Source organism: Asparagus officinalis, chromosome 6 (assembly GCF_001876935.1).
Source record: "Asparagus officinalis chromosome 6, Aspof.V1, whole genome shotgun sequence".
NCBI classification, from domain to species: domain Eukaryota; kingdom Viridiplantae; phylum Streptophyta; class Magnoliopsida; order Asparagales; family Asparagaceae; genus Asparagus; species Asparagus officinalis.
This window is the reverse complement of record NC_033799.1, coordinates 50647689-50663932: the sequence shown is the minus strand read 5'-3', so window position 1 is coordinate 50663932 and position 16244 is coordinate 50647689. Positions and strand designations below refer to the sequence as shown.

At 36.7% G+C, this 16244-nt stretch overlaps 2 protein-coding genes across 2 annotated transcripts; one reads left to right on the top strand and one right to left on the bottom strand.

The window, feature by feature from the left end:
- Nucleotides 707-15865, top strand: LOC109844212 (target of Myb protein 1-like). Its single transcript, XM_020413177.1, has 10 exons — nt 707-967; nt 3090-3168; nt 3845-3943; nt 4030-4146; nt 5970-6130; nt 7756-7837; nt 8192-8277; nt 8746-8925; nt 14126-14553; nt 15075-15865. The coding sequence occupies exons 1-10, from the start codon at nt 867-869 to the stop codon at nt 15617-15619; spliced, it is 1878 nt and encodes a 625-aa protein (XP_020268766.1). The 5' UTR covers nt 707-866; the 3' UTR covers nt 15620-15865.
- Nucleotides 10008-11347, bottom strand: LOC109844213. Its single transcript, XM_020413178.1, has 2 exons — nt 11135-11347; nt 10008-11074 (listed from the first exon to the last, which is right to left on the bottom strand). Exons 1-2 carry the CDS (start codon nt 11151-11153, stop codon nt 10530-10532), a joined length of 564 nt encoding a protein of 187 aa, XP_020268767.1. The 5' UTR covers nt 11154-11347; the 3' UTR covers nt 10008-10529.

Here is a 16244-nt window from a genome sequence, read left to right as displayed (position 1 = left end):
AAAAAGCCATTTTAACGCAGCACCATTCCTCCAACCGGGCGTCAAAATCGGCGCCATTTTAGTGGGATGCTACAGTGCTACGCCAGATTTGACGCAACACTGTAGCTTTGGTGCAACACAATTTTTTTTCTTTTTATTTTTAGTCTTTTAATTTTTTAATTATTTAGATAAAAATAATAATACAACATAATTTAGCACATAATTCATAAAATATCCATTTTATTACACAATAATTCATGTTGTATTCTTATTTTCTATAATAATAAATTTATGTGCTAATTCATAAAATATATGTGCTAATTCATAATAAATTTATATTTTTTAATAATAAATTTATATTATTATAATTAATCATATGTAATGTATTATATAATATATAATTATATAATTTGTTAAATATTTTAAATAAATAAAAATGTTAAATGATAAAAATAATAAAAGGAATATTTTTTTGATGTAAAATTTAATATAGTTGATTGGAGATGAAATAACAATTTAATGTAAAAACTACACTAATTTTTATAATATAAAATATCATATTTTGAGATGGTTTGCTATGAGACTAGTTAGCGCTCATAAAAGCTCAACCTTCTCTAATCCACCACGTGTCATCATCTCGCATGCGCGAATCATCCCTTCTAGTTAATACCAAGACCTTAGTGGGTGGACTCTACAAAGGTCCTTGGTTCCTTCTCCTTGTACTTTACCATTCTCTCCCCTCAAAAAAGTAAGACATATAAATAATTAATTACTTAATTTGCTGCAAAAAGTGAAGAAAGATATCGACGACTATCCTTCTCTCCTAGGGCTTCCCTCTTTGCCCTAATTTCTTGGGATCTTGGTCGAGGACTTCGATTTGGGGAGCGATGGCGGGTTCGTTAGTGGATCGGGCGACGAGCGATCATCTGATCGGTCCTGATTGGGCCATGAACATGGAGATCTGCGATATACTAAATCGTGATCCTGGGTATCGATTTCCTCTACCTTTTTGATTCTATTTTTTGCTGGTTATTTTTGTCTTTTTACTGTTTTATTTGTTTCTCCGCACCATTTCTTTCTTCTCCTGGTGAATTTTTGTGAGTAGGCAAAGGTTTTGATTGGTAACAGGGATGTAGAGGGATTACAATTGTTAGTTTATTCGAAAAATAGTCGTAGATGAGCTTATATTTTTCAGGCTACATGTTCTGCCGCCTTTTTAAAAAGTTTAAAAGTAAATCGTACAAGTCCGAGAGGAGTTTGAACTTGAAATGATTAGAGCAGCAGAAATGAGAAGGTTATGATGCAGTTGTATATACACTAGAGGTAAGATAAGAAACGAGTGCATTCGTATGTGGATAGAGCTGTAGAGGATAAAGTGCGAGAGAATCAGTTGAGATGGTATCCTCATGTACAACCGAGATCACTGAATGTATCAGTTACAAGAACTAGCAGTACAAGGAGGACTAGAGCTAGGCCTGAGCAATCTTGGTTTGGAAGCAAGTAAAATGATATGCTGGTATAGTAATAGTTAACATAAAGAAGGAGATATTAATTAATATAATTGGAAGAAGTGGATTCATGCTGTTGATTCCATAAATTTGGGATAATGACTGTTGTTGTTATTATAGCTCTCGGTACAACAATGGTTTCTAGTTTTGTATTGAACTAAATACATCATATGACACTTGGTGAATGACTTGAGCTTTTGGTTTCACTATATACAGTAAGAATGGAGTTTCAGGTTTTTGAGTCAGCTTTTAAGCTAGAGGAAAGGAATCTTCTGTTGGCTCAATCAATTTTCAAATAGATTTATCATAAGGAGGTACATCATTAGCTAGTAAGATCCCTACCCTTTAGTAGTTAATGAGTAGATTCCTTATGTAGTCCACTGCTTTGACTTCTTGATTTTTTTTTCCTGTTGATTTGTTTTTTGTGATTAGGCAGAGATATGACTGGTTTCAGGGACATACAAGAATAATGCGCTTAGACAAAACTGTCTTGGATGAACCTGTTGATAAACTTATTGTAATTTTAGGTTACATATTGTGCTGTTTTTTGGAAACGGTTAAAAATGAATGATAAGTCTAAGAGGATTTTGAGTTCTCGATATAATGATGATTGCTAATTTCATATTTTTTGATGAACTAAATACATCATTAGCTTGGTAAGTAGCTGAAGCATTTGATTTCAATACGATCAATGAGAATGGAGTTTATTATTTTTGTGTCGTTTTAAGGTAGGAGGATGGGACTGTTAGCTAATCAGTTCCCACCCTTTAGTAGTTGACATCTCCTTAACGTCTGGTAAATAGCTTTTATGTTATTCCATATTGCTTACTGATTGCAGATTCTGAAATCCTTATCTCATTCAACTCGGTAGTGAAGTGGTGATTGAATATTGTTGGCAATAGGCTGAACTTCTGAATGGTTTTCACTTTTCACTGAGCATATTAAAAGGAGAGAAAGGGGATGAAAGGAGGGAGGTCAAATACATAAAAATGGTGGAATGTAGTTGATTAAGAATGTTTGATTGACAACTGCCTTTGGTGGTAGTAAGGGTTAATGAGATATTATACCACTTTCGAGAACATAACTAATTTAATTCAAGCTACCATACCGAATGAGCTAACTACGTTAATACTTCTCCCTAATCCCTCTTCCTTAACCATTAGCCAAAGTAGAAAGTGTTGGAAATGGCTGCCCTAGGGCTCCGTCTTTATGTTCTAAGGTCCTTATACCCTTAGGCCCTGCTTGGCAAAGGTTATACCGATATATCGGGCTATGTCGGGGATATTTAAAACAATATATGGGCTTCCTCCCTAGGTCTGAGTTTCTCCAGTTTGCTGTCAAAGTAACTGTCATGAGTCGAACGGCATATTCCGATAAGCTGCTTGAGTTCTTGACTCTCTTTTGCGTATTACCTTTTCTTCTCATCTTGAATAAAGCATAAAATATGAAGAATAGCTTTCTTTTTTAACTAAATGAAAACAGGGGTATCACGGATTTCAAGAGATCTATTATCTTTATCTTATTTGTCATATATTGTGTATGGTAGTGGTACGAATACAATTTGACAACTATCTTCATGCTTTGTTAACATTACTGAATCAGGCAAGTCAAGGATGTTGTAAAAGGTCTCAAAAAACGTCTTGGTAGTAAGAATCCGAAAGTCCAGCTTCTCGCACTCACTGTGAGTACTATTACCTCAAATTGTTATGTTTAAATTTAATTACCTAAACTGCAGTCATTCTTTTTCTCATTGATATTATTATGATTTTGAACCTTGAAGGTGAAGTTGTTTATCCGGTGCAATAATTTGCAATTCCTGTTCATGGAACCATTTATGTTAAACCTAAACATTTGCTTTCTAGTTGACAATTTTTTTAGGGAAATGTTTGTGTAATTGATTCGTTGATCTTTATATGGTTGCATACTTGTGCAGTTTACAAACTAACTGCTTTGGTCTTTGCTTTCTTTCTTTTGAACTTTTTGTTCTTTTGAAGATGCAATTGGCTTGGTATAATAAGTTCTGTTTTGCACTGCATAGTCTCTTAGTGCTCTGGTTTTATATGCTTCTGAATCTAATTCCTACTCTTTTTTGAAAATGACTTTTCTGTCTTTTGATGTCTTTTGTTTTTATTTATTTAACAAGTTTGGTATTGTTGAATTTGGTTAGATTAGCCTCTGTTTAATGTGCTTCCACTGTTTCTATTTGAGGAGAATTATAATGTTATAAAGTGTTTTTTTCGCTGAATCTTCATATTCTTGAAATCTTATTAGGAGTGAGATCACTGTTTTTTCGCCACATCTCATGAAGCTTGATTTTATTTAGCCTAATGTTTATACAATATTTGTCATCTTTTCAGTTGTTAGAAACAGTGATAAAAAATTGTGGCGATGTTGTCCATATGCATGTAGCAGAGAAGGATGTACTCCATGAGATGGTGAAGATAGTGAAAAAGAAGGTTGACACATTTCTCAAAAATATATTGCTCATCTTTTATTACTTATTTTTATATGATGCCAAATGATCTATCTTTTTTATGAACAGCATCCTGATTTTCGTGTCAAAGAAAAGATATTGAGTTTAATAGACACATGGCATGAGGCATTTGGTGGCCCAAGAGCAAGATATCCACAGTACTTCGCAGCATATCAAGAGCTGTTGGTATTACTTTTTAGATTTCTTTCCCTTTTTTTAAGAAACTGGCATATAAACATAGAATTGTTTGTGAAATGAATAAATGACTGACTCATGGAGCAGTTTGTGGACTTCTTTTAGTTGTGGTCATACTACGAGTATCTGATATACATAATGAGGGGAAAAAGTTTTCTTTTTGTTTTTTGTTTTTTGGGGTGGGGGAGGCCTGCAAACTGGACGTATTGGTCACTTGACATTTGACATGAATTGGCATGTGCAGTTAACTGCTATTGGAGCTATATTTTATCTATCCAATGTTTGGGTAGGAGTTGGATTGAGGTCATGGTGTATGCTAGATCACCTTCATGGAACCCCCATTCAGAACATTTAGCATCAATCTTGAGTCGTTGTCCTGTTATTGTGTATTGTCACATGTTGATACCATTGTGAAAATCTTGTTGCAAGCAAATGGAGAAAAAATGTCCTATATTTTTGTTCCTCATGCATTAAGTGCAGGAGTAACTAGTAAGATGCAAAATTGCATGTTGATCTGAATTATAACCATTTGCATTATGATTGCACCAGATCCAAGAAAAATTCTGGTCGAAGCCTAGTCCAGATCCAGCCCAAACTTGAAATATTATAAATTGCAGTCAGCCCATTTACTTATCATGTGAGTGATGTAAGATGACTCTCTCTGAAAATCACAAAGGATGAGATGAACATTTTTCGAGATAAGTTTAGATCATATTGAGTGTGATTCCATCTTGGTTGTCAAACCCTTTTTTGAAGTTGTGAGACCTTGATCGGCTGAGGCCTTTGATTCAGGTTGAGGCAATCAATCCAAGCATGAAGCAAAAATCTTTGTTTTCTTTATTATTTTAGTTTGTTCTTCCCTACTTTTTTATCCCTCGCCGTAATTCTATAAAAGTTGAAAAGATTGACCATCACATCTCGAACATTTGACATTACAGTGATTAAAATTCTTCATGATGTCAAATCTCAAACTTGAGATCGAATTTTCTCAAACCGAGCAGATTTGATGTAGGACGACATTTATCTTGGAAAATCACAAAATAGGAGTTAAAGGTATGTTGAAAAGATTATGATTTCTATTGATTGTGTGATTCAGTCTTGGGCGCAAAACTCTGGTTTTAATAACGTGGGACCTTAATTGGCACGAGGCCATTGATTCAGATGTGAGGTCAAAATCGTAACTTTTTAATTCTTTTTATTAGTTCTTCTCTGCTTTTAGGTGAAGTGGTCCTTGACATTGTATCATAGTAAAACCATAATCTTTCGTCTCTTCTTTTAACTTATTCTCCAACTTTTGCGAGACTTACCTCTTCCCTTGTCAAATTCCGTTGACGACTTCATCATGTTGCCCAGGCTATGCTGACCTTCGACCTTGCCAACTTGGAAGTCCTTCATATCTCGCTAACGAGGCGATGGGCCTTAGGTCCTGTCGAATCTTTCATGTCTTGCTTCGGAGGTTCATCAACCTTAGATTTCACCATCATCAACACCCTCTGTTCTGCTGGATAAAAGTTTTAAAAAATAAAATACAAGTTTCTAGCTCCCCTTGATCGGTTGATCCTAGTTACCAAAATGGAATTAGTTGCTACTCAGTATGCTCGATAACTGGTAGGTAGGATTGTGGTTGTGGTAAGGTGTGGTTAGAGTAAAGGTGGGCTGTTTAATATTATATTGGTTGAGTTTACTAGTTCTCAGGGGTATTCTTAGGATATTGTTCTTATGGAGTCTAAATGAAAGGGTTTAACATGTTTCCTCAAATTAATTCTGGTTCTTGGTTGTTGCTTTGTAAAATATACTTTTTTTTTGTTTTTCAGAGGCTTGGGGCTGTATTTCCTCAAAAATCTGAGAGCTCTGCACCTGTGTTTACTCCTCCTCAGTCACAACCATTATCATCCTATCCTCAATCAGTAAGAAGCCCCAATTATCAGCACGAAGCACCAGAGATTTCTGCTGCATCTGAGTTTCCCACCTTGAGGTGTGATTTATTGCACTTTCTGTCCGAGTGTAACTCATTACATAATTTTTGTGCTTATAATGTATTACATATTTAGTAAATTGTACAAGGTTTTATGAACACTGGTGCAAGGAAAATGGTTAATCAGTTAAGTCGTTTACTTTTCCTTTTCCATTTTATTACTCACACCTGTCCATGAACTTTAACCTGTTATGTTATTCATACTCCGTATGTGTTCATTTTGGTGCCAGATCCTGCATAATCATGTGTGTCCCATATACTCACTACATTGAGATGAATAATTCTTTTGGATGATAAGAGCAACTTTTCAAAGAATATAAGGAATTTGTGTGTGCGCGTACCCGCGCGCTGATGCAGTGAGGGAATGAGACAATTTAAATTTTAGGAAGTAAACAACTAATAATTTATTGTGGCATTATTCTTAATCATGACGTCTCTGCGAACTAGAACTAGTTGCTGTCTACTTAAATAGGTACAAAAAATGTACCAAGAAAGTATGCAAAACAAAAAATTCACTAACTATTCACAGCAATTAAACAAGTAAAGGTAGTTAGGAGACTATTAACTGACCACATCTTTGTTCCATGTAAAAGCGCTAATTCAAATGCCTACATATACAGTGCATGTCAGATAAATACATCATCATTAAACAATTAAGTGAAAAAGTTTTCAGTAAATGAAGTGGCCACCAGCAAGTTAAGGAGCGTAATTGTCTAGGAGCTAATTCGGTTACACAACAAATTAACATGACTTAGATAATTGCTGTATGTACTAAGATCACTAAGTGATTTTTACCTTTGGATTCTAGCTATGCCGAGCAAAAAAGTATGACAAGATGATCGTCAGTAAGTTCTTGTTGAATTCAATTTTATTATCTTTACGAATATGATTATGAGCTGGTTTTTCTGCTATAACTAACATATGTTATGGGTGACTAAATTGACAACTGCAGCATTCTATTTAAAGGAGCTTTTTCAAATGCCTAAATAAACTGTGAACATTAGATAAACTCATCACATTAAAATATCAAGTGAAAAAGTTTCTGGTAAGAGTTGTACTGGGCACCTGCAAATTAAGGTGCATATTGGTCTACAGCCACAGATATTTAATGTAACTTAGACAACGCTGTCTGTACTAGGATTGTAAAGTGTTTCATACCTTTGGATTATGTCTATGCCCAACCAAAAGTACTATAAGATACTCTTATTAAACTCTGGTTTAATTGAACTTTATTATCTTAATGAAGATGATAATGAGAAGTGTTGCTACATCTAGTAAGTCATTTTCCATTTCATGAAAGTGTTCCATTTTTTTTTGGTTTCAGACTGATTCATCATTTCAATATTGTCACAGTGATAAGATTGTAGTTGAAGTAGAGATAGGACTAGTGTATACCAAAATGAACATTAATCATTGGTAGTTAAAAAGGATGAGATAATTGCATGTTTTATCAGAGGATTCGGCCTTTAAAACGGACAACAAAGACCCTTTGGTGATTCCTCATATGATATATGTTTTTTTGGCACTTTGTTGCATGCTTTGATCTCTTAATATATGTTTTTATCTTATCCTGAATGCATGATTTATTATGTTTATATTGCCCTCTTAAGAGTTTGTTTGCTCAGCCTCACAGAAATTCAAAATGCCCGTGGTATCATGGATGTTCTTGCAGAAATGCTGAATGCTTTAGATCCTGGAAACCGAGAGGTACACTTCACTGTCATAGATATAGTTATACCTTCTTCTTGCAAGTGAACTTTCTCCTAATTCGTGAGTCATTGGCCTTAACTAACAGTAACTTGTAAGGGCCATTTTCATCCTAAATCTTTGAGTAGTCATCTCACGAAAAACATACCTGGTCTCTGATTTGGCATTCATTGTTTGATTACAATATCCGTGATGTCTAAAAAAGCAAGCTCGGCTACATTTTATTTAATAATATTGTAAAGATTGGCATTAACAGGTTTATGCAGTTCTCAATCAGTTTAATTTGAATGATGTTCCCATGGTAATTGGTGTGAATTTTGGAAGTTCTAAGGCATTTTAAATACTGATATACAGGGACTGAAACAAGAGGTTATTGTTGACCTTGTTGACCAGTGTCGTACTTACAAGCAGAGAGTGGTGCATCTTGTAAACACAAGCTCGTAAGGCCTCTTATCAGTACTACTCAAATGTTCGAATGGTTGTAATTCAGAAATTATTTGCCTTGTCTTTTTCTTCTTTTGTGTGAATCAACCTGCTTTCATGACTAATGGCATCTTAGTTTTGTAACTATTTTCAATTAATGCACTCTCCTCGTTCTTTTGTTTTTTAAAGGAAAAAAAATCAGGACCTGTCCATGGTTTTATAAACATTTTTGCACTTGTATTAAGCAATATTCCTCTTTAATTTCTGTTAAAAAAATTTCTTCACAGGATTTTCCATTGCGGTGTCTTCTTCTCCCAATGGCTGTTTTATAAGCCTGCTATAGGGCGTAGAATCGTTATAGAATAGTTGGATCAAACTGTTAAGCCTTACATGCTACTTTGTTTCTGGAAATTTGTGCATATGGGTATGCTCACGAACACTAGTACTTTGAACAATATCCTGATACCTTTCCGGACTGATTCTAGGGATGAAGAGCTTCTTGGTCAGGGTCTTGCGCTGAATGATGATTTGCAACGTGTTCTAGCAAAACATGATGCTATTGCTGCAGGAGTTGCTGTTCGCATGGAGAAACCAAAATCTCTTCAGTCACTGGTGAATATTGATAATTCTTCAGTTTCAAACAAGGGTGCACAGCCAGAGCAGAGGTAGTGTGCTGTTCTTATTAATTCTTTTATTATCACCTTTTCATTGCTTGTCTGTTTGATGGTCACGATGCATCTTCCAGTGGACTCAAAAAAGGGTCATGATGGATCAAGATGCAGAATGTTTTATCTACATTGTAAATTTATTCAATTTAATCTTATAAAAAGAACCTTTTGCGTAAATTTTTTTTACAGAATAAAAGTGGTTTTCTTAAATTTGATGGAAAATGTAGTAGTGTACCACTTTGTTGTATAATATTTTTATGAAATTGCCAGAAACAAATGTAATAATGAGAATCATTGAATTAACTTGAAAACCATAGAAGAGAAGTGATTGCATGCTATGAAGCACGGACACGGCGACACGGACACGACACGGACACGGATACGGCAAAACCCCAAAAAATAGGATACGGCGACACAGCTAGATTTTTTAATTTTCACTACTTTCATCTTGAGCATATAAAAATACAAGAGAATAAAGTTCAAGTTGCAACTAGTTCAATGACTACAAAATACTAAGTTACTAATATTACAAAAATATAAAAATTACACTCAAAAGCATATCTTAAAATAAAGTTTTCAAGTTGAAACATCAAAAAGATTATTCTATGGATTCAACTCTTTCATCCTCATCAAACACAATGGCCTCCATCGTGGGCTCGTCAAGAGAAAGGGCAGCAACATCTAACATGCCGGCTCCTTGAAATGAGTCGAAGGCATCTCCACCAATATCCCACATTCTTGATTCCCCTTACACAGCTAGATTTTTTAATTTTCACTACTTTCATCTTGAGCATATAAAAATACAAGAGAATAAAGTTCAAGTTGCAACTAGTTCAATGACTACAAAATACTAAGTTACTAACATTGCAAAAATATAAAAATTACACTCAAAAGCATATCTTAAAATAAAGTTTTCAAGTTGAAACATCAAAAAGATTATTCTATGGATTCAACTCTTTCATCCTCATCAAACACAATGGCCTCCATCGTGGGCTCGTCAAGAGAAAGGCTAGCAACATCTAACATGCCGGCTCCTTGAAATGAGTCGAAGGCATCTCCACCAATATCCCATATTCTTGATTCCCCTTCCATATACTCTTCCGAATTCCGAGAAAGTAAACGAAGGTTGGTGTGAACATAAACAAGATCCTCCGCCCGTGTCGGGGTTAGCTTGTTCCTCTTTAAGGAGTGAATGAAACCATACGTACTCCAATTCCGTTCACAACAAGAAGAGGAACAAGGTTGGCCTAGAAGCTTTATGGCCAATGCTTGCAAATTTGGAGCACTTGCACCATAAAGAAGCCACCATGACTTTGGATCCATATGTCCTCTATCGGAAAGAGAATCCGGATCACCAAAAGCCTCCAAAGACCCCACAAACTTAGCATATTCCAAGTTCACCACCAATCGTTCATCGGGGTTAGGATAATATCTTCTTAAGCACTTTGATCTTTCTGTAGAGATCTCAAGATCTTGATTTGGAGGTTGCCGATTGACGTTCTCATTGAGCCATGTGGAATGATAGTACCTATGTTTGTGAGAAGAAATTCATATATTAAAATTAATTGAAATATTCGCATTAAAGAGTAAAATGTGAAATATTACCTTGGAACTAAAGAATGTGCCAAGCACTGAAGCGGGGTGTTGCCCTTGTTCCATCGATCCACCAAGATCTTGTGAACCACCTCATAAAAAGGAGATTCCTCGTTATCCCTTTTACCCTCATGCCTGTAAATAGCTTGCTTCACCTTCTCAATCATTGTATCCCACATATCATACACCAAATGAAGATATTGTGTATCGGTGTCGGTGACCCTTATCATTTCATAGATTGGGCCGGTGAAATCAAGAATAAAATCTATCTTGTCCCACCACAAATCATCGAGGACTTTCTCTTTCACAAATTGAGCTTTCTTCACATCATCGTCTCTATATAAGCTCCATCGATCACTAAGGACCATGTCTTGGAGGCCTCTCTTGACGACCTTAAACCTCTTCAACATAATAATCCACGAGGCAAATCTTGTGTCGGCAATTGATATGAGCTTCATCTTGGAAAAATCATTAAATATGGAAAGCCGCATAAAGTGGTTCATGATAAAATTCTTCATAAACAATGCATCATCGGAGATCTCTGTAATCCAATGTAATTGTGTGATAAAATTCTTCATAAACAATGCATCATCGGAGATCTCTGTAATCCAATGTAATTGTGCATAAGCCATGACATTTGCTTCCGTGTTCTTAGCCGCACAAATATTCTTAACAGCAAGATTGAGTGTATGGACTACACAAGGAGTCCAAAATATGTGAGGCCAAGTTTGCTCCACAAGCCCTCCCGCGGCCTTGCATGCCGAAGCATTATCGGTTATGATTTGGATGATATTTTTCGGTCCCACCTCTGTGATGCACTTTTCTAGCTGTGTTTGGATAAAATCACGGCATTCAAGAACATTGGCTTACCCTCACATACCGCCATAAAATTAATGATGGGCCTCCTTTGTGCATCTGCCCACCCATCACTACAAATGGAGACTCCCTTCTGTTGCCATGTGTCCCTGATGGGCTCCATCAATCTCTCAACGTGAGTTTTCTCATGTTGTAAGATAGTGGTCCTCATGGAATTGTAACCAGGAGGCTTGTAGCCAGAAATTGGATTGTTTGCGGCATATGCAAAAGCTTTGGCATCAGTGTTATCGAGGCGCAAAACGCAATGCGGGGCGCAAATGTCCCTTACGCGCACCATGCGCAAAGCGCACAACGAGGCGCGCGTCTCACTAATTGAGGCGCATAACTCAAACTAATATTTGCCAACATCATAAGACAGAAACATATAAGCAACATATTAGTTACCTACATCCAAAATTATGAGAATATCAACTTAAATCATCAAATTATGCTAACTGAATTTTTAAAAAATAAAAAAGATACACGAAACATGTATTTAAATCATCAAATTAAGTGATTAACAATTATGAGCATATGTTTATAAATTGTCACATAAAAAGACTAAGAAATATAACCTCGCTGCGTGCAGCGCCCCGCCTCGCGTGCGGGGCGCATTTCCCCAGGCCGAAGCGCCCTGCGCCCGGGGCGCGCCCGAGGCGCGCGCCTCAATAAGCCTGTTTGGCATAATATGGATTTCTTGTCAAGATGAAGGACAATCCCCCGGTGAAGAACATCCTACCAATCAATGCATCCAATTCCTTCCTTGCTCCCATGTTGAATGCTTGTTTCACGGTATTAGGCCCCCTCCTCTTAAATCCACCTGCATCAATCGGCATGCTTGCACTTGCACCTACACCGGCCGTACTTGCAGTCGAAGATGTAGGCAAAACTGACATCTTAGGCCTAGAAGCCATCAACCTAGCCTCTGCTTGATCCAGCGTCCTTTGAAACTCCCTTAAATTTTCGGGTGTTGACTTGGAACACATCTTAATTCCAGTCCCACTTATCCTCAAGAGGTGATTTTTAACTCTTAAGTGTGTACCGGTAAAATCCTCTCTGTAAGAATTACATCTCCATCTTCAATTTCCTCCTGCCGTTCCCCTATTTTCTCCAATTTAGTAACATATTTTTAAAGCGGACATTTGTCATCTTGTATTCCACTACCACTAGAACTCCCGTCTTGTTCCATTTCTATAAAATATAAGCAATAACAATAAATTAAAAAATTAATAATAGTAAAGCAGTAACTAAAAGCAAACAACAGTAGAACAGTAAACAATATCCTAATTAACATTTAAATTAGCATACAATAGTAGAACAGTAAGCAAACAACAGTTAAACAATTGTAATTAACATTTAAATTAGCATACAATAGTAGAACAGTAAGCAAATAACAGTTAACATTAAAAAATTATCTAGCAGCAGCAAAACAGTAGAAAAAAGAATAATTAATCAACAGCAGCAAAACAACAAATAAAAAATAGGAGCTAACCCAACCAGCAATCAACAGTGAACAAGGAGAATACCAACCCAAGCAGCTCCAAACAGTAAGGCATTCAACAGTAAGAAGAGGGAACATTGAATGACAAAGTAGCAAACAGTAATCAACACAAAATAGCAAACAGTAATCAACTATTTTAAAAGCAAACAGTAATCAACTTTTTTAAAATATATAACCATCGTAGTGGGGGGCAGAGGTGTTTTGAAAGTTGGGTGCGATTTTTGAGAGAGAGAGAGAGAGAACAATGGATTGTTGGGTGATTGTAGAGTTCGTGGGGGGGGGTTGTGAGTCAGAAAATTTGCTTGGGTTTTTTTGTGGTGAGAGCGTGAAAGAGATAAATGAGGGAGAGAAAGAGATAAGAGAGAGAGAGAAAGAGAGAAACAGAGAGGGGAAGGGATGAGAGAGAGCGAGAGAGCTGGCGGTGCCTCTTCACTTCGCAAGAGCCCTTTCGACGAGAAATCGGGTAAGTTTTCTCACGACTAGGGTTAACGTTTGGGTTTCTGTTTGAAATTGGGTTTCGGGTTTGGGTTTCGGGTTTTGGTTTCAAATTCTGGTTTCATCGTGTCACCCTCAACTTCGCCTAGAGCTGACCGTGTCGACGCCGTTGATGCCGTGTCCGACTCGTGTCGAACGCGTGTCGAACGCGTGTCCGTCCCCGACAAGCATCGGGCACGGGGACGGGGGGAATTTTCACGAGTCGGTGCTTCTTAGATTTCATGTAACATTTATCTAAAATATAATTCTTGGCGTATATCAGGACATGCCATGCTGACACCAAGTCGGATGTATATATATTTCTCTAACTTTCTCTCATCTAACAGTGTCCTTAATAGGATCTCTATGCTTCAAATCAGTTTCAGGAATTCTGTTTGATAATATATTTATGTATAAATGGTTTGTAGCTAATTTTTAAACTTATAATTTTCTCGAACAACAAAAACCAATTTTGGAGTTTCTCATGCGAGTAGGGAAATTGTTGCAAAAGCACGTCCCAACAAGGTAAACATGGTATCCCACAAGTGTCGGGAACATTGCCCTTTATTTTATTTTTTCAAATACTGTATGTTTTTCGGTGTGTACAACTGGTTTTCAAGTCATGAGCGTCAAACCCATACTCAGTGTCTATACTGCACACCAAGTTTACAGGCTTCGTTTCCTGGTTGCATCGATCCCTTATGTGTGTATGTTTGCATGTAAAGTCAGTTGATAGCATTTTATGGTTTTAGTAAACTATTTCTCTATTCGTAGTTCTGCTGCAAGCACGAGTAGTCAACCTCCTCTTCAGCAGTTACTCTTACCTGCACCTCCAGTATCCAATGGATCGTCAGCCCCTACACTAAAGTCTGATTCTATAATAGATCTTCTCAGCGGGGATGATTACAGTAAACCTGCAGCAGAGAATCCACTGGCTCTTGTTCCGATTAACGAGCCAGTTTCACTTACTCCATCTGATCAGAACGTCTTAGCACTTGCAGACATGTTTCCTCAAAACAACAGCACCAGCAACAGCAATATAGCTACACCTGTTGTTTCTCATTCTCAGACTGCTATTTATTCTAATGGAGGCATCCAAAACTCTGGATCACCTATTTATGCGCATGCAGCTTATGCATCAGGAGCACAAATAAACAATGCAAATCCTGCATGGAATGGCCAACAGCAAACAATTGACTATGGTAAGTACTCACCGATCTTTTCATAGCTTTTAACTTTTGGGTTTAGTGAGAGTTCTAATATTTTATGAGTTTCACTGTTTTAATGAAAAGAAACTGAGGTGTTTCAGTCTGGAGATCCTGGGGGGTTCTTAATTCAGCATATTGTGAAAATCTCCTTACCTTTTGGACTCCTTATTGATGTCAGCCAAACAATTCTTACAAAAAAAAAAAAAACTGTAGCTCCAAGTTGTTTTCAGATATGAACAGATCAAATACAGCCTGTATATCTACCCCCACATGGTGTATCATATATAAAACCTAAGATTCTTCAACTTCGCTATTTGTAAGCAAGAATGAATGAATGTACTCAGGTGAGGCAGTTGATGATTCGACTGATAATAGAGCACATGGTGACTGATAACACACTGTAAACTCTCAATGGTTATGTTAGGAGGAGCGAAACCTTTCATGATTTTATTTGTTCTATAGTTTAATATGAAAGTGATTGTCAATCATTTTCGGTGATGTATTTTTGTTGACAGGCAACAAAGATCAGAATGGAGCTTTTCCTCCACCACCCTGGGAAGTTCAACAATCAGATGGGCAGGATTCACAATCAATACAAAATGGCCATGTGGGAGGAATGCAACCCAATTTTTTGCAAACAAACCAATTTGGAGGCCTTCAACCTCAACCTATACAAAACCCTCAGTATATGGGAACATCCCCTTATGGCCAAGTAGGAGGCATATATCCCCAGCCAATGCAACCTATGATGCCTCAGCAACAAGCCATATATGGAGGCCAAATGGTGATGGGTTATGGATATGGACCACTGCCAAATGCCCAATTCTATCATCAGAGGACACAATCATACCCTTACGGAGCTCCAAACGACCTCTCGCAAAGAATGTATGGACTCTCTACGCAAGATAACTCCTCATACAATCATATTCCCACTTCAACCTCTTATTTGTCACAGTCCAACAAGCCTTCAAGGCCAGAAGATAAGCTTTTTGGTGATCTTGTTAATATGGCAAAGACCAAACCGAGCAAAGCTGGTATTAATAAAGTTGGGAGCTTGTGAAATCTGTGAGAAGATTCTCATCTGATTTTATTTAGGATTCTTTTGGCTTGTTGTACTTCAGTGTTTGCTGTGCATATTCTTCTTTCCATCTTCTCATTTTTGTATATTCTGTCAGTTAATTTGATTATGTATATTTTAGCTAGAGAGGTTTGATAGCATGCTATGTATTGTGCATTTTTTTGAACCATCAAGATGACAAATTTTCATAATTGGGCTAGTAAAGTTTCCTGGTTCTGTTTTTTCCCATTTCTTTTTTCCTTTTTATTTCCATATCCAAAAGAAAGAAAATTTGTTCTATGCTCAGTGTACAAATGTTTCATTGGTACTAAGATTTTACAACTGCTTTCGTTCAGGAAGAAAATGATATTTGGATCAGTATTGTATTCTGTCCTTGAAACATCTGTTAGCTGTTACTACAATGAGTAGGAGGAAAGAAGGACAAATTTTCAAAACCAACCTATTTGGACTTTTATTCCCCAAAAACGACCCCATTCAAAAATAATTACAAAAACAGACCTGGTTTCAGCCTCAGCGCTGAAACCAGGTCGGTTTTTAAAAAAAACTCTCCGAAACTTCACGGGAGTTGAACTCCCGTGAAGTTTCATAGTTCAAAAAACTTCACGGG

Excerpts from the sequence above, each read along its gene's own strand:
- LOC109844212 (XM_020413177.1), top strand. The coding sequence starts at position 867 with ATGGCGGGTTCGTTAGTGGATCGGGCGACGAGCGATCATCTGATCGGT. Across the intron at positions 3,944-4,029 it reads TGAAGATAGTGAAAAAGAAG|CATCCTGATTTTCGTGTCAA; the intron begins GTTGACACATTT and ends TTTTATGAACAG. Across the intron at positions 14,554-15,074 it reads ACAGCAAACAATTGACTATG|GCAACAAAGATCAGAATGGA; the intron begins GTAAGTACTCAC and ends TTTTGTTGACAG.